The sequence below is a fragment of the Littorina saxatilis genome, linkage group LG16 (assembly GCF_037325665.1).
Source record: "Littorina saxatilis isolate snail1 linkage group LG16, US_GU_Lsax_2.0, whole genome shotgun sequence".
Taxonomy (NCBI): Eukaryota; Metazoa; Mollusca; class Gastropoda; order Littorinimorpha; family Littorinidae; genus Littorina; species Littorina saxatilis.
The window spans coordinates 2910020-2933059 of NC_090260.1; the positions used below are offsets into that span (position 1 = coordinate 2910020).

The window sequence follows — 23040 nt, forward strand, 5'->3', positions numbered from 1 at the left end:
AACATGTGGTTCTCAACTCAAAAGACCGATTTGTCGTCTTCCGGCATTGCGAAATTCAGATCTACCCCAACTTCGTGCATTGATCTGAGCAATAAAATGTAGATGCGATAATCTGCAAACATCTCTTCAACACAATCTGCATCTTGTCCCATCGTGATTTCTGTCAGCAAAGAACATGTGGTTCTCAACTCACAAGACCAATTTGTCATCTTCCAGTGTGAAATTCTGATCTGCCCCAAGTACGTGCAATAAAATGTAGAAGCGATAATCTGAAAAAAATCTGTTCGCGTGAACGCTGCCACGTTGTCATCAGTCCAATGTCTTTTATCCAGAGCAGGGACGAACACACTTTTTCATCAGCAGTTTGTTATGTTTATCCGCAGACTGCTTTCCATTACTTGTCTGTTTTAGATTGACTCGTATGGTTCTTCAGCCAGGCAAGAAGTGCGTGTTTACAGTGACACGTTCTCACGCACGACATGTCGTAAATGCAAGTTCTAACGATTGTTTTTTATTGCACTGATAGAGAATGTCGATAGTTGTAAACTTCTGACATTTCCTAATGTTTATTTCATTATTTTGCATACGGATATGGCTAATAAGTGGATAATCTGTTACGACACGAAACGCGTTCTAAATCCGGGAAGGGAGGCTACTCCAGCGTACTTTCAGGTGTGTTCTAATACCTTAAAATCATGTTTTTGTCAGCAGCAAGGACCAGAATGGTCCATGTCGTTGATTGCAGACGACGGTTCCCTTTCCGCATGAAGCCACGGAAATAACTGAACATTGAAAAACCCACGGACATGTATTACGAAGAAAACTCGGGATAACCGGATGTTTAGCATTACGTCAATATGCTAGGAATCCTATGACGTCATGACGTATCATACTTGCCTACGTAGATTGTATACATGTTCGAAAGACTGACTGTTGTGAATTCGCGTGGTGAAGACTGCGGTAAATCTGTAGATGATAAGAGAACAAGGATTGTCTCAGAAGAAACGACTAAATGTTTCAGACCGGTAACTTCATTTCAACATTGCACTATATAATGGACGTTCTATGTGACAGGAGAGTTTGCTGATTTTGTGTTAAACATTGGAGAGATCGTCTGCTAGAATCAGAGATAGGTCGCTTCAGATTGCAGCTTCTGGAAATTTGCAAGGTTTGTTGCCTGTTAAAGAACTGGATTTTACACGTAATGTATGTCATGTACAGTAAGCAACAACAAAAACACACACAAAGCAAATGGCATTGTCTGTCGACTAGGCATACACGTCAGCCATTGTTGTTACAGTTTTGAGTCAACATTGTACGTATTCTTCCGCAACAGGGTCCAATCGTCTGGGTTTCAAATGTTCTAAAAATAAATTCTAGTGTTGATTATTTTTTAGCCCTCTTTATTCTTACTTCGAATAATCCACGTGTGATTTTTGGGTTTAATCAAAGTAGTTCGTTCTAATTTCTCACTTGTCTAAAAATAATCAACTAGATTTAATCCACCCCTCGGTTGCATTGCAGGAGTTGTATAATAGCTTATTAACTTGTGTCCTGTAGGGCAGCTAGTGTTTGAATAGCTTAATTTGGTGACGTCAATTGTTTTACATAAAACCTGGATTTGATACGGGTTTCTACGGTGATAAAAACTAGGACTTGCAATGTGTTATACATTGACACATGAATATTGCATTAATGGTTTCAAAACACATTTTAGCATGTACAAGTATGAATAACTTATTTGTTTGACAACTTGATCAAAGGTATACATTTGGTTGAGTTGCTTCTGACTTGACATGTCTTCGAAGGTCGATATCAACTTTCATCAATTGGTGTTAAGATAATGTCTTCATGTGTCCATGTGACTGTATAACCATTTAAGTAAATCATGACTAATCTGACCAATCAGGACTGATCTTAGGTGACCCTCTCGAAGTAATGACACTCTGGCCGGAACTCTTTCTGTTTATGTATTTCCAAAACTAATGCAAGGCAGAGTACATTAGGTGACTTTTTTTCGAGGAAAGATGCTTTTTGATCATACATGTAATACACTCCATCCTTTAACAGTACCGACAAGCCAATGCTGTCGAAGAGAAAGAATGACTAGACACACCCAACCTCTCGGCGTGCATGTGTGTGTGTGTGTGTGTGTGTGTGTGTGTGTGTGTGTGTGTGTGCGTGCGTGCGTGCGTGCGTGCGTGCATGTGTATGTGTGTGGGTGTGTGTGTGTGTGTGTGTCTGTCACGTTTCAATATATCAGTCACAAAAGGTGATTATGAACGCTTAGTTACTACTAACCAGCCACACCACGATCCACTCTCGCAGTCATACAAAATAAATAGAATCAACAAAAGTATAAGTTTCAGACGCCTGTTTATATATTATCACGCCACCTCCCTCGAGACTTCACTCCAAAAGATGTTTTTACGTTCAAAACGCAAAATGCAGGTCACTGACAAAAATGCCAGTCAAAGTTTAGAAAATGATAATGTATCGATTGAACATTGGATTTCCCTTCTTTGAGCCATGTGACGTCAAAGGCCTACAAAACTTCATATTTGGGCGTTTCAGGTTAACCGAAACTTCAAAGGAACTACTTACTTCATATTTTGGACACGCGGATTAACCTACAGATCAAAACACACGTCTGCCAAACTGTAAAAATGAAGCGATTTGCAGATCTATCTCGGGAAGAAATTGAAAACAAAAGACAACTTTTAACTCCGATCGCACTTCAGCTGAACAAAAGATGAACATGGGAGACACCCTCCATCAGTATATTGCAGGCAACACACAACTCTAAGTTTTGCCGCGGCCAAATTCAAACCACACACAAAGTTCACTCAGCTCTGTCGCACACACAGCCACCGGCCGAGTCGATATGCGCGGGGCAAGTAGTTTCGACATGTCCTTTGAAGATATGCATTTCTTCCTCTGTGCAGAAAATAAACCTGACATGCCACCATCCACAACAATGCAAGTTCTGCCTACTTTCCACAACTGTACCATAAACAACTTGAACATCACAATAACAAAACAAGAGGTGAAGCCTTCAAGGCTCACGTAAGAAATCGACAAACAGTAACACAAACTCAATCACTCCGTCACACATACATACACACACACACACACACACACACACACACACATACACACACACACACACACACACACACACACACACACACACACACACACACAGTAAGCATGGGTGACACTGTGCAAGAAAGCAAGACACTAGATCTAGATCTAGCCTACTTAAGCCTGTCCTTAAAGTGTAACTAAACAGACATTTTGAAGTGTCAGCTTTACTGAATTGCTTTATGTTTTGTCCAAGTATAGACCTGTAGAAGCGACACTGGACGATTTTTCCAACGTTTACTGTGTTTTCTGATTTACTACGATTTTTTAAAAGTGTTGAACCCATTTCAGATTTACCTGATTATCTGTTCTTGATTTGATACTTCCAAAGAACAAGTGGTACTTTGAGTTCCGGTTTTATGTTTTAACCAATCAGAATTTGGTTCCTAAATAAAATCGTCTGCTGCCTGTCCCAGCAGAGTCGGCAACAAGCACTGCTTGCCACATGTGTGTTGTTACCAACAGAAATAGCCATAAATTGGGCAAGGTAGCAATGTAAATGAATTGGATCTAACTAATGTGCTTGTACTGCATCTCTGGCCTTTGAATTTACTCCAAATGTACTGGCTCAGCGTGAGAGGCAACATCCTGTCGAAGTCGTAAGCACGAGGCTGACTCAGTGACTGGGAGATTATTATTCGAAGAGCATGCTGAAACGGATTGTAAGTACAATATTTTACATGTTCTCGACATTTCTGTTGATCTTTCCTTAACTTTAATTGTTTCCTTGATTTAAAACCCTAGGGCTTGTATTTTCAGTTGTGATACTAAGCACGTATCTTTACCACAGTATCCGATTACTTCACACTTGAATTTTGGAATGATGAAGTGGAATTATTTCTGGATCTAATTTATTCCTTGTTCCCCCCCTCTCGATTCCTTTTTTTGCCACATATGTATTGTCGTGTGAGGGGGTAGATGCGTGTACTGGCTGATTTTTTTTTCCACTTCGGTCGATTCATATGATTGGAAAAAAAACTTGTCAAGGATTTCAGAATTTAATAGATCTGTTCGAAGTTTTTACGGGATGGGTCCTGTTACAATACAGACTGAATGTGCCCAAGATGAACTTTTGATCAAACATACACACACAAATGAATCTCTTGAGTTTGTTATACGGCGAATGTCCAGTTTCCACCACCACGTCTGTGGTATGTTTTTATACTGTTTGATTGAATAGACTGACGTGCATTCTCTCGCAAATGTGCGCGCGTGTGTGTTTGTCTGTGCCTCAGACTTATTAATCAAAGATGATGTTGCACATTGCAGATCTATGTGACAGGAGCAAGTGGACAAGACAGCTACATTTGTCTGAGCGAAGATCCAATGGTAAGCTCGTTTAGCCGAAGACAGCGAGCCTGGGTGCATGCAAGCTTCTATCATGTTCGTGTGAGTGCTGCAGGGCTATTAGACGACTTTTCATTATTCTTGATTTGGAGATCCATGCAGGGTATTAGAAAGTGCAGAATATACACGTTTGAACAAATACGATGTGTGTTTGCTCTGAAAAAAAGAAAAGACGCAACAAACAAACATTGTAATAAACAATATATTACGGATTGATAATTAAAGAAAATCGTCTCTACAGGGTTGACCCCCCTAAAAAGGACACCCACAACCATGCAAATTACTTCTGCATCTGTTGAACCAATTATTTTATATATGGTATTCATTAACTTCAGTTTATGTTCTACCTTTCCAGTAAGTGGCAATTTTGTAAATTGAATGGTCTGACTTTTGTGCAATTTTCATTTTTTTCTCCAAATTCGGGGGTCGACTAAACAGAACGAGTTTTGACATTGAGCGGTAGCCATTTTTACCTAATTTAAACCCTTCAGGCGTTTACCTTTTTGATTATTTTTAATGTCTGAGTATGTAAAAACATCCCCTTCAACCCCCAGGCTATCGATGACCTGAAGAAAGCATGCAGTTACAGCTAGGTTCAGGGCAATCCTCAGACACGAAAGCGTTGGTGTCATTGGTGACGCAAAAGTTAGATAATTTAACCTACAAATTTGCCACTTTGTGAACTTCACATGCATAAAATCAAGTTTAAGTATGCTGAATATGAAGTTATTGGTGTAGAAGTTATAGCATTTCTGTCAGTTAACAGTATTTAAAATCTCTAAAGTAAAATCTGACATATTCGAAAGTTTTGCATAAACACCCAGACAATTTTTACGATACTCTCCTAAGCTTCTCCACTTCTCAGCCCTGTCTTGGAAATTAATTCGAATAAGGCAGTCAAAATAACTTAGTTTGGAGCACCCATCAATCAGAATAAGCATTAACTTTTGACACAGGAAATATCTTCTACCGAAAGCTCTCCTGGTTTTATTCTACATTTTTCCTGCATAATGGTAACAAATTTAATGATAAATCTAAACAACGAAGTGACTGTGGTAAGATGAACAAAGTTAAAAAACAAAGGATTACTGTAAATGGTTTACGAATCTAAATCTAAACAAGTTTTAATGATAAGTAAAATGATAAAAAAAAAAAAATTAAAAAAAGCTAACGTCCTCGCATTTGTCCAGAATTATTCCATGTTTAACATGGGAACAGAGGGATAATTGGTCTAAAGAATTTTTAAAAAGGAGGGTTAGGGTAACCCTAACCCTCTTTGGACTATCTGTATGCAATGCCTGCTATAGGTGGAAGACTTTTGTGGAAGCCATGGAAGAATGCATCGCTGTTGTGCTGGTTCAGCTTGAGGTCCTGTCCTAGCGAATATCCTGCACACACAAAAACACGACTTTTTAAGCCACTTATGTTGCATTCTGTGACATAGCTTTGTTAAAACCGTGTGCCTGATAATAATGACAGATTTTGTTGATATACATTTTTTTTAAGACACCCCATATAATATTGTTTGACAATCTCTTTCAACATAGTTTACGAATCACCAATGTGTATACAAACGCAAATAACCCACAGGTCAATGAATTACTTTCCAGAGAGAGAGAGAGAGAGAGAGAGAGAGAGAGAGAGAGAGAGAGAGAGAGAGAGAGAGAGAGAGAGAGAGAGAGAGAGAGAGAGAGAGAGAGAGAGAGAGAGAGAGAGAGAGAGAGATTAAGACTAGAAAATGTGTGCTATAAAAAACAAGGATAATCACTGTCAAATCTTTGCTTGTACCTGCATGGTGTTTACTGCGCTATATACACAACCTGTTTTATTTCTTATTTAATTTTTTTTTTTTTTTTGGGGGGGGGGGATGTTTTGTGATGCGGGTTTTTTCAAAGCCTTTACTGCTTTAGTCATTGAATCCACCTGACTTCGATTTATTGTTCAGTGATGGGTAATTGTGTGACCAACTATGTAAGTTAGTGATTGTTCTGGCTTCATACAATGACATCGCATTAATTTTATAAGTGTATGTGTGTGTGTTTCAGGCAAAAGCTGATCTTACAGTCCTAGTTGTATGCAGTACCTCTGCTTCTTCGTTCAGGAATCAAAGTATACAATCTAAACCGATTATTTTGTTCAATAATGTTCAGCTTACCATCCCGAAGAAGGCAGTAACGTGCCGAGATATTGATTATAGATATTAACGTACCTAACCTGGTTACTGGTGTGTTTTCTTTTTATTTCAATAATGTAAATGTGTGACAACTTTCAGGGTACTTGATGTTCAGAGCAATTTTTCTGGCAAAAGACCTTTTATGGATCAAAGAAAACTTTTGTCATGGTGCACAAGTCAATCAATTTGGTTGATAAATAATTTCCCCTGGTTCCAAAACGTAGTATGTATTACCACATGTCCTTACCTGTCATTGGCATCACATGATTCTCTGCAAGCAGTCTTTTGTGGAAATACGTCATTTAACACTTGCACTTATAGTAGGTATCTGTGGAACGGTAGACATGCAACGACAACGAACAACAAAAGACAAAGTGTGGAGTACACTCATTTTTCTTAACATACGCCAAGTTTCTTTGAGAATGCTCCAAGTGAAAATCAGGGGTTCCTAGGCCTGATATCACAATTAAACAGCTTCTTCTCAGAATCAGGAGGGAAAAAAACTGTTATATTGCGAGATGTCGTGACAAGAACAGACAGCAACAGCAGCAGCAACAACAACATTGCTAAATCGTCGCTTTAACAAAATTTCATGTTTAGCATCGCAGACAAAGCACGGCTACTGATCCGACCAAAGCCACACTTCATGCACGATGGGCACATTGTTATGGCCAGCTTGTTAACGTGCGCATTGTGTATGTTTTACATAGAATTGAATGTGTTTGTCGTTGTGTCTGTCATGTATCCTAGTCGTTTGATTTAGAATAAAGCAAACTTGTTACAATGACGATTTTCTTCGGTTTTTGATGAAGGATTGGCATCAAGACTTTTCCTATTTTCCAACTCTGCCACCATACACTGGCCGTTCAGGTCTGCATGTCGACCACATGGTGTGTGATCAGATTTTTTGGACGTGTTCACAATGCTTACATGACCACCAAATGGAAAATCAGTTGGTATTTGTTATGTTTTTGTGTTAGCACAATCTTCATACAAGTAAACAGAAACAGTTTTGTTGCAAACAGAGCCTTCATAAGAAAAAATGCTTCTTAGTCAAAATACATACCCCTTTTTCGTATTGCGTAAAATATACCCATAAACTCTGGACATCATATTTTTATTTTTTTTCACAACAATGAAACCAAACTTTGGCATATGTTTTAGCAATATATTCACAATAAAACCTATTAGTTTGAAGGCTGCATCTTGTTTTGTTTATTTTTGAGAATTTTTTTGCAAACCCATGCAAATGGCCAGTTTCTGGGGAGAGACTGGGGAGATAATGGCCAGTAAAGAAAGAGTTAATAAGTAAACTAATGTCAGAAGTACTGTAGGTATTTACCTTGTTTGCCTTCGCGTTCGCTTTCTTGATAGCCCGCTGCAGCATTTGTATCACTTCCCTTGACATTCAAAACGCCAATGTATTTCTGAAAGGAAAATAAAGATATTGACCGAAACATCACACAAGTGGTATATCATGCTAGGTTTTGTTTACAGTGCCTGTTCTACGACCACATCTGATTGTAATTTAAATAAAGAAAAACTGTATCCATTTATTACTTCTCTATTTGTGTGTGTTTGTGTGTGTGCAGGGGCGGATCACATCATTTTTAAGGGGGAGTTTCCAAATTTCTTTTAGGGACAATTTGACGACGCGAAGCGTTTAGTTGAAGACGCGAAGCGTTCAACCTCCTTGGGGGGTCCGACAAATGTTGATAAAAACAAGGAAAATGGATCAATCTGAGCCAAGAAATATCCCCTAATTAACCTTCCAAAAAAGTAAATATATTAAGAAGAAAAATTTGAATCACAACAAGGGCAATTGATCGATCTGGCGCAACCTGAGCAAACTAATTAGCCAACTTCTTTCCAAAATCGTCACTTAGAATACAAAGGCCGGCTCCTAAGTGGTCCGGAACCCCCCTCCGGATCCGCCCAGTGTGTGTGTGTGTGTGACCGATGACCTCTAAATTCTAATCGTTGCGTTTGCATGGTAATACAGTTTTAATACTGGATATGCCCATGAAAAAATATCATTTCTTGTTCATGTCATTGTGTGTGTGTGGCCAGGACCGTGACTTCTGCTTGCCTCGACGTCTTCAGAAAAGACACAAAATGCCAGCAGACGTATGTTCTTGGAGCACTCAGTATGCCGTCATCTGCAAACAAATAAATACAAATTATTCAATTGTGTAAATAAAGAACAATCATTTTAATATTACAACAAAAAATTCATATAACTGTAGACTAGTCTTCACCAGAGACATCCACTACACTATCTTTAAATAAAACTGCCGTAAAAAATTGAAATACTATAAAACTTGCCCCCACTCAGATCTATTTGGGATTATTCAAGTTTCAACCATGAAACGATGGCGGTTTGGACAGATCTGCTAGGTTGCCGCTGAAACTGAAATCAAAGGCGATCTTCAGAACTATTTCTAATCTTGCATTTGTGATTAATATAAAATACTGATCTTCCCAATAGAAGCTGATGTGTATACACATGACCAGGACAAGGTATTTTGTTACAGGGCATTTTCGCAGATGTCGCAGTTCAAAATATCGTTTTAGATCTGATTTTGTACAGCAGCCTGTGTGATTCAGAATCGTCTGCCCTTTTTCAGTTCAACATTTTATGGACGATTCATATGAGACTGCTAAATCATAACTGATGACAAATTCAGAAACAGATGATGGTTTCAAGTAGGCTACAGTAATGATTCGTTAAAAATGTCAAGCCACTCGTCGATCATTCACACTCGAAGAACCCAAGCCAAATCTGCTCTGGTTCCGAGCAGCTTTTTCCAACTGAGACCCTAATTGTTACGCATCTGCCGCGAAAAGATAGACCACAAACAAGCGGCACTGTACCATACTTTCGTTTATGTTGCTAAACAGATTAAATGTGCATTGTAAATGTGCTTACAGCAAAGAAATGCATCCTTACTTACCACAAAAATACTGGTACCACATTCATCGCACTTGTGTCTTCTTACCAAAACCTATCGATATGTTTGTTTACGATATATTGGTAATTACTAAACGTTAACTATTTTTCAAAAATCTGAAATGACTTTTAAGAATCAAAGAAAGATTCGCTAAAACGATTGACTTCAGAAAATAAGCAATATTTTTCTGAACCATGAAATAAAAATCGAAAACTCCGTTTGATCTTTTATTTTGGTAGATTGATGACAACAGCCGGAACTGAAAGTACCAGAACCAAAAATTAAGGGCATTAATCAGGTAAACTAAGAAGATTGTCGTTCCTGGCGCGCACTTCACATGTCCGTCAAACAGTGTCAGAGTGAGAGAATTTTTTTTTTTCGCAGTTCGACAGTATATGAGGCCCTTCTTCATATCAAAGTGTAAAGGTTGCTGAACGATTTTTTTCCTTTTTGCTTGTTTAGTTACACTTTAATTGAGCCCGTAGTCGACTACACCGAAGCTTCGCAAAGTCTTAATACCGAAAACCCGCAGCTACGGCGTGGTACTTTGACCCCAACATCGCTTCTCAAGTTTTGACATGCGAAGCTTCGCCGTAGCTCGCAACGAAGTTTTTTGTTTGTTTGTAAGAAGAGTGCTTTTTGATTCAAGATGGACGACGAAATCAGACTCAATACCATAGTGAAGAATGCACTTATCGACTTTGGTCGATATCGACTAACCTCCTACCTGTATTATTTCATACTGCGATGCATTGACATGTCGAATGAAACTCGAAATCCCAGCGCTCACGCCAACTGGTCCCGGCCGTGCTCAGTCAACGAAATAGAACACATACAATTAACTTACGTCATCATCAAGTACGTAAAGTACAATTTGTGACGTAAAGTACTCAGAAAGAAGCACACCACGCGCTGGTCGAGACTACGTGCATGCGCTTTCTGACTAAGAGACGCCAAGACATGAAAAGATAACTCTCTTTTCCGCCATAGTGCCTTCCAACTAGTCTCGGCCCGCTCAAAATAATGAGCCAAAATTACCGAGACTTTCAGTAATTCCTTCGCGTGACGTCTAACCCTCTTACGCCATAATGTGACGTCTTCAAATGACGAAATGTTAAAGTTTCTACCACAGACATACACACGCACACACACACACACACACACGCACAGACAGACAAAGTTACGATCGCATAGGCTACACTTACGTGAGCCAATAAGACCAAACGTGTTGATTGTCTCTGCTGTTAACCCCACACGCTAACTCATTGTAATGAACTCGTCCAGTCTTGATCGCGAGACAGGGTGACGACAAGTGTGTACAACAGTTACTGACACTGCCGGTGCAAAGAGATTGTCACGTTTCACTGTATCACTTAAGGTGATTATGAAACGGTTAGTTACTTCTAACTAACTAACCACACCACGATCCACTCTCGCAGTCATACAATTTAATGGAAACAACAAAAGTATTAGTTTCAGACGCCTGTTTATGTAACAACTCGCCACCTCCCTCGAGACTTCACTCCCAAAATGTTCTTTTACGTTCAAAACGTAAATAACACGGTCACTGACAAAATGCCAGTTAGAATATAGAAAATTATAGTAACACGCTGATCCCGTGTAAAGCTAGGAAAATATAGCTGTCTGTCAAAAGTGCTAGTTAATGCAGGGGTCACACACCCCACGTTGTCACCACTCGAATATAATCACAAATATAAAAGATGACAACGGTGGTAAACAGGGTGCGTAATGCCTGAATTTTTTTTTCAATTTTTTTTCTGTTTGTTTGGTGTCAAATGATATATAAAAGTCATGTGTAAGTGTCATTTGAATGGTATTGGCATGTGTTGTGATTTATATGCAATAAATCGACCGTCCTCATATGAGGACGCTAGGCACGAATGGGCACAGGTAAATAACAAGACCAACGTAAGACATTTTCTTGTAGAACACAATGAACATCTTTAATTTCTTGCAAAGAGCAAACTGTGAACAGTTGAAAGTGTAATCATAACATTCAAACAAATAAAGAAATTGAAACTGCCTCTTTGGCTGTTCATATTGGGGACATTTTGGTGCTTTTTCTAGTAGTTTTCCGTCATGGTCAGCAGCTTATGCACTTGGTTGCATTGAACATCTTTAATTTCTTGCAACATCAAACTGTGAACAGTTGAAAGTGTAATCATAACATTCAAACAAATAAAGAAATTGAAACTGCCTCTTTGGCTGTTCATATTGGGGACATTTTGGTGCTTTTTCTAGTAGTTGTCCGGTATGGTCAGCAGCTTATGCACTTTACCAGTAGAATTTGAGATCGGAAGAACACAAATTTGTAACCTCTTACTACTTTAGCACTTGACTAGCAGTACATGGAGTCAACAGTTGCAATTGTACAGTTCACTCAGTGTGAAATTGCTCAAAGCATTTCACATGCAGCCCGACGTCGCATTTTCTACACTTTTGCCTGCATTTCTTGTGGCAGAGAGCACAGCGGATTTGCTTGTCGATCCACTGTACCACGTGGTTTTTGCCGTCGAAGCGTACAGCTCTGGACACTCTGCGGTCAAGCTGTGGAGTGTGGCCATGTGGACGACCAACAGGTGGGGGTTGTGCTGCTTTGGCCAAGTAGTTTTTGACAATGGCGCGGCGAACGGCAAGCAGGTCCAGTGGAGTGTTGGTAGCTGCATCAGTGTGTCGATACAGCAGCCATGCCTGTTGCACACAGACATCTAGAATGTATGCAAAAATAGGCCACCACCACTTTTTGGTTCTTATGGTGACTCTGTACGTGTCCACATTTTGATCCATTCGATCGACGCCACCCATGGTCTTGTTGTAGTGGTAGATCAGAAACGGTTGACCAATCTGAACTCTCTGGTGAGCAGATCGCGACCAACGGTTGGCTGTCTGCAAAGGATGGATGCCCACACAGTTGGATACAACGTTCACCACGCTGTTGTCATTCCAGCGAACCGCAACGAAGCCGGTCTTGTCGTCTTTGGAGTAGTCGTAAGTTCCTCTGTTTGCCTTCTGCATGTCTTTGACGCTCTTGAGTGGACAATCTTCCATGCGGTTGGACCTCACTGTCCCTGTGCATCCGATGCCTTTTGTTGTCAGATGGTCAACTAACTTCAGCGAGGTAAACAGATTGTCAAACGTCAGATGGTAAGCATCATTCCCCTGGATTTCGGCGATCAAATCAATGACAACAGAGCCTCCCATGCCAAGTCCTGGACACTCGGTTACCTGCTTGCCTTTCGCACCTTGGTAAGGTTCGAGCTGAACCACATATCCAAGAGGGGTAGCCAGGATCCAGAACTTATAGCCAAAGCGAATCGGCTTCCCCCTGATGAACTGTCTGCATCCATGACGGCCATAATATGGCACCATGCTTTCGTCAATGCTGAGGCTTTGTTGCTTGACAAAGTTGTTCAGACATCTTTCATTTATCATGGACAGGAGAGGACGGACTTTACTCATCCTGTCTTCAGGGTCTAGTCTTGTGTTGTCCTTGAGATGCAGGTAACGTAAGATTTCTTCAAAGCGGTCTCTGGTCATCGCTTCTGAGGCGGCAATATTGTGGATGTCCTTGTCGTGAGACCATCTCATCCTTCTTCTGGGCACCGTGCTATAGCCTGACAGCAACAGAATCGCAATGAAAACACGCATTTCATCTGCACTGACTGTGAATGTGTGGTTTCCTTTGAATGCAGCATAAGCAATACTCTCGGTGGTCATGAGGTCAATAACATCATCATCAAAGAACATTTCAAAAATTTTGACAGGATCTTGAGGAAGGCGATCTGTGTTCACTGGGGGCGAATTCCAGGCAAATCTGCTTTTTTGTCTGCTCGTAAGATCTGCTTTCTTCCAGGTTCGTTTGTCTGCTGGTGGACGTGAAGGCTTGGGTCGCTTCTTCGCTTTTGCGGCTGGAGCTCGTGCCGGCCTCTTTCTTTGTCGGCTAGGTCGACTTGATGTTGATGCGATAGATTCCTCCGCCTCCTCCTCAGAATCTTCTTCTTCGTCTTCTTCTGATGCATCCTGCACACAATTATAATAATGATAATAATACTAATACTAATACTAATAATAGTAATAATAAGCTAAAATAGTAATAATATAGTAATTATAATTATAGTGATAATAATGATAATGATGAAGATAACAATAATTGTCAGTAAGTACTGGTGTCACATGACTGATGTGAACCAGTTGATTGGCTAATGGCGATGCGCTAAAACTGTTAGCGCACTCTTGGAGTGCGCTAACTTTTCCACAGAGCGTATTCTTGCGCCCTTTGCCTAAGCAAGACTGTGCTCTCATCCTCAGAATTAATTAATGACATGTAGCTTATATTCTCCACAATACCAAATGACCATAAATTCCCTGCTTCTCAATTAAAGCAGAAGTGGGTTTTTTTTCTGACAGATTGCATGTGCCTGTGCCAGTGCCAGTGATCTAAAAAAATAGAAGCCGCTGTGTTTCATCTAATTTTCGCCGAATTGCATAGATTCTTCTCATATGCCGTGTTAGTGGCATGTAGCTTATCATCCACATTACCAAATGATGAGTTAGTATACAATTCCCAGCGGCTAACAGAAAACACAAGTGTTATTCCGATAACGTACCAGCAAGACCAGTTTGGAAGACTGACTCGATCGATTCTGTAGCAGACAACACAGAAATACGACTACATCAGTTCAGTAAATGAATGGTTTCAGAATTATTATTTCAAAGCAAGAACAATCGTAATCGAAAACGTGTAAGGTTCGGAACGTTCTTACCATATATAAGATTTATTAGCAGCCTGCCTTATGCGTACAGACTCAGTGCAGACTGCAGTCGTTCCATTGCCCAGGTTGGCAGGTAGCCTAGCAGACGACATTAACCCCGCTCAGCAAATTAACATGTTGGGCAAATGTGAACGAAAAAACGATGGGGATATAATACGTGTAGGGGTCAGAGCATTCTTACCGTTCATATTTAGTATCAGACTCCCCGATGAGTGAAGATAGAACACGAGGAAATATGCCACATTTGTTTTGAAAATGTGCGAACCGTCGAGTCCCGCGGCTTCGAGTCAATTCAAGGGGAGTCACTCCGCATAGTCAATCCGTCGAAGCTCGACTGGAGGTTTCGAATCGCAAATAATGAAGAGCCTTTCTCCGAGTTCAAATGAGGTCTCTCTGAAAGATCATCACTGTTCAGATTAACGCTACACTGGAATTTACCAACAGAAATTAAAATGCGTGTGACGAAAGCACGACACACTTGAGACACCCCACACAAAAGTAGATCTTTACTGTGCACGACCTGACCACACAGTTATGCCTATTCAAATGCGCATTGCAAAATGTGCGTTTGGAATCTTCTTTTTTCTATGGCGGTACTGACAATATCGTTATTGAAACAATCCCAGTGCACTAAGGGATTTATAGAGCAAATCTCGAAAATAATTATTGAACTCAGCGCTATGCGCTTCGTTCAATAATGAATTTTCTCGATTTGCTCTATAAATCCCTTAGTGCACTGGGATGTCTCAATAACTTAAACAATAACAATAACAACAACAATAACAATAACAATAATAATCATAATCATAACAATCATAATAACAATCACAATAATAATAATAATCATAATAATAATAACAACAACAACAAGGAGAACTTGCGGTCACCATTGCCATCAATTCATTTTCGCGAAGACTCACCCCACCCCTTACTTGTCTAATTTATTTACACATTATAAATAACGGTTCTTACAGGTTCTTCTTCAGTGTCAATTGTCTGGTTTTCCTCTCCGATTGTTTGTCTTCCATCAGGAAGATTAATAGTTGCTGTGGCACTTGCGGACAGCTGGCGTCCATTCAGGTTTTCAACAGTGGGGCGCTCTTCCTCGTCACCACTATCCTCATCAGTGAGCATGTCAACTGGTGGAGGCTCAATGAAAACATCTGCTCGTTGAAAGGTGTTGTTTTCCTCCAGTATGTCAAGCACGTCATTGACAGTATATCTGCCAAAACAAAAACACACTGAGTGACTATCATGCTCAGCAAGTATTATGCAAAGTGACTATAAAAACCTGTACCCATTCGTGCCTAGCGTCCTCATACGAGGACGCCGCTTTGATCAGTCACTATCACTAAAATACAAAACATTTAGAAAAAATAAAAAAGTTATCTCTAAACATTGTATTAAGGACCAATTTCACTTATGTAATGTTATTAAAAAAAGTAAAAACTGAACGAGGTATGGCCTTACCTTCTAGGTGGTGGCATTATGCTGGCTTGACACAACACGTGTGGGGTCCAAAATGGCCGCTGAAGGAAGCTATGGAAGGGAGGAAACTCTAGCAACCAATTTTTGCTTGCGAATACTCTCCCTTGATATGTGTGTACTGTCAAACTTGGTCACACACTTATTGGCACTGAAAGAAATGCCTAAAATGAAAGCGTCCTCATACGAGGACGCTAGGCATTAATGGGTTAAGACATGGTGCAACTTAGCTTTTCTGCTGCCACTGAGTGGACGGCCTGTAATTTGTCTTTAGTCTCCACAACTGCTCCGTCGAATGAAGTGCTGGTTAGCGTGGTGACGAAGCAGGGAACTGTGGAGACATCAGGCGCCGCACCCAGTCGCTAGTTAGCTGGTTAGTCGGTTTGCTGGTTAGCCGGTTAGCTGGTTACATCACTCCCCGTAGCGTCCCGCAGATAACAGCCCGCACCAGTAGCCGGTGAAAAATAAAGACAGAGAGGCTGCAACAAAAAGCCTCGGTACACTAAACATGTCAAGCTACCCAACAACCTCCACCTTTAAACATGTCACCCTGACATATTTCATCGAGCACGTGGGCCTGCACAAACGGACTTTTTACAACAACAAATCAGCTATTTTCCTTCCTTCTCTCCATATCTGCAAAAACCATATACAGATTAGTATTTTAGCGTCACAAAGAGCAAATTATGCGATAACCTGGAAAGAACAACAGAGAGTATTTCATTCCACAAACACAGACTCGTCAACAGCGTTAAATAATGATTTATTACCTCAAAAAGCCTATGAATGTAGCACTCTCATGGAAGCAAAAACCGCTTCCTCCCTGGAATGGCCTCTGTTCGTCAACAGTGACACACCATCCAACCTCTTGCCGAATACTTTATGCGGTGGAGACCATCCCCGCACGGCGAAGAGAAATTGACGACTCGTCCTCAGCAAACATGTAACAGCGAAAAGGTGGTATCTCGTTGAAGTTCCTTTAGAGCCCTAACTGTGCTAGCAGACCGGCACGTAGATAGAAGTGAAATATCTAGTCGTAATAAAAACCATCATACTCTAAGGACGCAGACATCGACCCTTCTCCTCTTGCCGCTGATTGTCAAGTGTCCAGTTATCATGTCTCAAACAGACAACCTTGACGAAAACACGTGACTAACCTTGTCACATATCAAGTTCAGCTATCGACAATTCTGCCTCGACAGCAGAAATCACCCCCGTGAAATTCATGCACCACAAAACATCCGTGGTCGTTCTGCGCTGTCAACAAAATTCACAACCGTTGACAGTACGCACAGGCGCTTTCTATCGCAATTGACCAAGAGTGACACTTGATCCATGTCACCTAATCGTGACAGAGATGTAGCAATGTAATTGATGTTTTATTTGATGTTCATGAATTTTCCGTTCCTTTGATTATGGTCTGAACAAAATGTGGCGACAATCAAATATTCTAATGTTAATTGAAGGAGTTAAATAAACTTTTAAAGTTGCACTATTTTTGTGGCGCATTGAAGTGTGTGTGTTTGGTGTAAACAGGTGTTATTGGTGTGTGTGTTTGATTGCATGTGTGTGCTCGCTCAATCGTCAAAACAACAAAAAAGTCAGTACCTGAAAGGAATTCGATCGATACATAAATGTTATTTGCGTTTTTGACAAAAATATGACATTTTACTCAGATCTCGACAGTCATATTTAGGTCAAAAACGCAAATAACGTATAATGACATGCTGATCCCGTGTATAGTTAAGAAAATAATAGCTGTCTGTAAAAGAGCTGGTTTATGCAGGTGTCACACACCCCACGTTGTCACTACTCTAATGTAATCATAAATATACAAGATGCCAAGGCGGTATAAGGGCGCAATAGCACGGTGCACTTAGCTTTATGCCACTGAGTGGGCGACCCGTGAATAGTGTATCTCCACAACTGCTCCGTCGAATGAAGTGCCGGTTGGCGTTGAACGAAGCAGGGAATAGTTGAGATATCAGGCGCCTCACTCAGTCGCTTAAGATCCTCCCCGTAGTCTACCAGAAAAATATAGCAGACGTGTAGTTGGTAGGACGACGACAGCGACAGCAACCGCCAGTACACCAGAACACCAGGTTACAGCAAGTAGGCAGGTTACGTAGACAGCCTGTTACGTAGACCGTAGTATATTAGACACCGGTAAATAGGCTGCAACAAAAAGCATTTGTGCACTAAACATTCCACGCTACCCTTCACACACCACCTTTAAACATGTCACCTTTACATATTTCATCGAGCACGTGGGCCTGCACAAACGAACTTATAAAACAACAAATCAGCCATTTTCCTTCCTTCTCTCCATATCTGCAAAAAACATATACAGATTATTATCTTAGCTTCACAAAGAGAAAATTATGCGCTAACCTGGAAAGAACAACAGAGAGTATTTCATTCCACAAACACAGACTCGTCAACAGCGTTAAATAATAATTTATCCCCGAGTACGCAGTACTAGGGTCCAACAGACTTTAATTGTGTGCGTGTCTGTCTCGACTTAACAGCTTATTGCTGGGAAACTACTGGGCGCAGTTCGTTCAAACGTTGATACACTAACTTGATAATAGGTCCGATTGATCGTATTAAAACTTCATAATGTTACCTGGGACCTAAATGCGAAATAAACCACAAAAAACCGACTTGGCGGTGGGAGGAATTCGCGGTGCAACAGCCAGCCAGGCAGTCTGATAGAACGGTGCAAGGTCTCGGCAAACCAAGACTATGCCATATACTCGTAGCAAAGCCGCCGAATGGTACCATAAATCAAGAATAGTGACATAAGAAAATAGAATGTCGTCTTTTGATTTGGAACGTGACGTGTTTTAGAATGGAGATGTGGTAGTGTGTGTGTGTGTGTGTGTGTGTGTGTGTGTGTGTGTGTGTGTGTGTGTGTGTGTGTGTGTGTGTGTGTGTGTGTGTGAGAGAGAGAGAGAGGGAGAGAGAGAAGGAGTGAGGGAGAGAGAGAGAGTGTGTGTGTGTGTGTGTGTGTGTGTGTTTGTGTGTGTGTGTGTGTGTGTGTGTGTGTGTGTGTGTGTGTGTGTGTGTGTGTGTGTGTGTGTGAATGTCTGAAGAGTACTCGGGTCCAGCGCCAGCGTTTTTTATTACCTCAACAGCCTAATGTAGGTAGCTCTCCTTTAAGCGAATCCGCTCCCTCTCATGGCTAATGCCCGTCCGTCGACGACAATACCGCCATCCGACTCTTGCTGAATTACTTCATGCGTGGGATGAAAATCCCCCGCTCAGCCAAGAATCAAAACCTGCCAACCTTGTTGACCCGCACAGGTAACACAGCTAAGAATCAAAACCTGCCAACCTTGTTGACCCGCACAGGTAACACAGCTAAGAATCAAAACCTGCCAACCTTGTTGACCCGCACAGGTAACACAGCGAAAAGTTTTCTCTCCTTTGTGGTTCCGTGAAGCCCTACTGTACCATGCAGAACGGCACTCTGACTTAAAGCAATATGTCACCGAGTGAAGCCCTACTGTACCATGCAGAACGGCACTCTGACTTAAAGCAATATGTCACCGAGTGAAGAAGACCATCTAACTTCAGGATGGAGGAAAACGATATTTCTCTGTCGCTGCCCTGTGTTCGAGTGTCCTTTTCATGTCTTCCCCAAACAACCTTGAAAACATCACTTGACTCGGCGTGTCACATATCCTGTACAGTTGCAGTTGATTTCGCCAAGCAAGCAAAATCACGCACGTGGATCTCCTGCAAAACGAAATCCCCGTGCTCGGCCATGCTTTGTCAGCGGTTTCACACCGTCACCCCGACTCAAGCACAGGCACTTTCCATCACAATTGGAGATAAGCACTCGACAGAGTGTTCCTTTCTCCGTCCCTGTCACTAAATCGTGACAGTGTCTGTGTTTCTGTCCGTGTCTTTGTGTTTTCAATACAGACTATTTGTTTTCTTTAACCACCACCAGAGGCACATTGAGAGTTACTGTGTGCTGGAAGATCAGTCCTGGCTGGTGATCTACAAGGACGACACCAAAACCAAGACCAAGGCCGTGTATCATCTTCAGCATGCTCTGGACGTCACGGTTCGTGATAACTATTACCTTACTTAAAGTTGTACAAGCCTGAGTAATCAGCAAATCTTAATCAGCAGTATATCGTATCCGTGTGACTGGCTGGTGCTTAGTGTGACTGGCTGGTGCTTAGTGTGACTGGCTGGTGCTTAGTGTGCCAAAACATACTGTTGAGGATTTTCTCAGACTTTGCTAAAGCTAAAGTTTGTTTATGTAACGCCCAGTGGTGTGCGTCACTGAATTTTGAATAATGTGTTTGTAATCTGTGTAGTACGTAGATATGTTATGAGTGAATGTCTGCAGATGTTGCCAGGATGGCTACCGACAAACACGTGACTAAACACACGACCATAAAAACACAGGCAATCACAGAACCAACAACCATGTAAACACGTGACTAAACACACGACCATAACAACACAGGCAGTCACAGAACCAACAACCATGTAAACACGTGACTAAACACACGACCATAACAACACAGGCAGTCACACAACCAACAACCATGTAAACACGTGACTAAACACACGACCATAACAACACAGGCAATCACACAACCAACAACCATGTAAACACGTGACTAAACACACGACCATAACAACACAGGCAATCACAGAACCAACAACCATGTAAACACGTGACTAAACACACGACCATAACAACACAGGCAGTCACAGAACCAACAACCATGCAAACACGTGACTAAACACACGACCATAACAACACAGGCAATCACACAACCAACAACCATGTAAACACGTGACTAAACACACGACCATAACAACACAGGCAATCACAGAACCAACAACCATGTAAACACGTGACTAAACACACGACCATAACAACACAGGCAATCACAGAACCAACAACCATGTAAACACGTGACTAAACACACGACCATAACAACACAGGCAATCACAGAACCAACAACCATGTAATCACGTGACTAAACACACGACCATAACAACACAGGCAATCACAGAACCAACAACCATGTAAACACGTGACTAAACACACGACCATAACAACACAGGCAATCACAGAACCAACAACCATGTAAACACGTGACTAAACACACGACCATAACAACACAGGCAATCACAGAACCAACAACCATGTAAACACGTGACGAAACACACGACCATAACAACACAGGCAATCACAGAACCAACAACCATGTAAACACGTGACGAAACACACGACCATAACAACACAGGCAATCACAGAACCAACAACCATGTAAACACGTGACTAAACACACGACCATAAAGACACAGGCAATCACAGAACCAACAACCATGTAAACACGTGACTAAACACACGACCATAACAACACAGTCAGTCACAGAACCAACATCCATGTAATCACGTGACTAAACACACGACCATAACAACACAGGCAATCACAGAACCAACAACCATGTAAACACGTGACTAAACACACGACCATAACAACACAGGCAATCACAGAACCAACAACCATGTAAACACGTGACTAAACACACGACCATAACAACACAGGCAATCACAGAACCAACAACCATGTAAACACGTGACTAAACACACGACCATAACAACACAGGCAGTCACAGAACCAACATCCATGTAATCACGTGACTAAACACACGACCATAACAACACAGGCAATCACAGAACCAACAACCATGTAAACACGTGACTAAACACACGACCATAACAACACAGGCAATCACAGAACCAACAACCATGTAAACACGTGACGAAACACACGACCATAACAACACAGGCAATCACACAACCAACAACCATGTAAACACGTGACTAAACACACGACCATAACAACACAGGCAATCACAGAACCAACAACCATGTAAACACGTGACTAAACACACGACCATAACAACACAGGCAATCACAGAACCAACAACCATGTAAACACGTGACTAAACACACGACCATAACAACACAGGCAATCACAGAACCAACAACCATGTAAACACGTGACTAAACACACGACCATAACAACACAGGCAATCACACAACCAACAACCATGTAAACACGTGACTAAACAAACGACCATAAAAACACAGGCAATCACAGAACCAACAACAATGTAAACACTGATGAAAGAAACACCATGAAAACCAAAAGTAGGCTTCAGATTTATTCATCAGATAACAAAAAGTTACATGATTACTATACGATGCATGGGTTCTGTTCAGACAAGATATCTGTATGGTTTACTTTCAATCGTTCTGCCTTTCTGTGTTAGTCCTATTTTGCTGACAAATCGGGCATGGACCGTAGTTAGCCTTGGAATAATGCGCTACTGCAAAAGAAACTCTAAAATGGCTGACAATTTGGGCTGGGGTGCTGGGCCTGGGAACAATTAAGACACAGAGTAAAACGACGCCCCTGTACTCGCCATGGGGTAACCTGGGACTGCTAAACGGGTTTTTGTTGTCTGTAAGTTCAGTCCACAGGGTCTGGTGTACCATTTGGACACTTAAGCCAGTTTGGTTGCCAAGACTCCGGAGGACAGTTTAGTGTTTACAACAGATAATTCGGTACAAGGCTGGGACCCGCCCACAGCCGTTCTGAAAAGTATTACTTCGACTCCAAGAGGAAGACTGGCGTACCACTTTGACACTTCAGCCGGTCTGGATGCCAAGACTCCCCCGAACCGAAAAGGAATAGGGGGGGGGAGGGGGGGGTGCTTAACCTCCTCACAGGGAATTTCCTGTTAGGGACATGTGTAGTGCTAAATTCCCCGAACCGCGATACTAGGGGGTCCTTAACGTCCTCACAGGAAATGTTCCTTTTAGGGACATGAGTTGATGATACGCTAAAATCCCTCGAACCTCAACATATTTCGGCTTATATAGCTGCTGGCTAAACGCCAACAGGAACTACGTCACAAAGGGAACCTATTTCTTTCTGGACACCCCTTTCCGAAAATGACACAGTTTGGTCAAATGGTGGGATAGGGAGGGTCAAGGGGAGGACGAGGGTGTGGAGACTACGTCACTAAGGGGAGATCCCCTGCGAGGCAGACAAGCAGAAGAAGAGGAGGCAATGGAGGTTAGGGATGGGAAGAGTAGGGC

General features: G+C 41.5%; 2 protein-coding genes across 2 annotated transcripts in view; both read right to left on the reverse strand.

Annotated features, from left to right (window-relative positions):
* Positions 1 to 23040, reverse strand: part of LOC138950206 (uncharacterized) — a 596636-nt gene that overhangs the window by 503401 nt on the left and 70195 nt on the right. The window lies entirely within an intron of this gene.
* Positions 12013 to 15304, reverse strand: LOC138951440 (piggyBac transposable element-derived protein 3-like). The gene is made up of 2 exons (XM_070323043.1): positions 15296 to 15304; positions 12013 to 13656 (listed from the first exon to the last, which is right to left on the reverse strand). Exons 1-2 carry the CDS (start codon positions 15302 to 15304, stop codon positions 12013 to 12015), a joined length of 1653 nt encoding a protein of 550 aa, XP_070179144.1.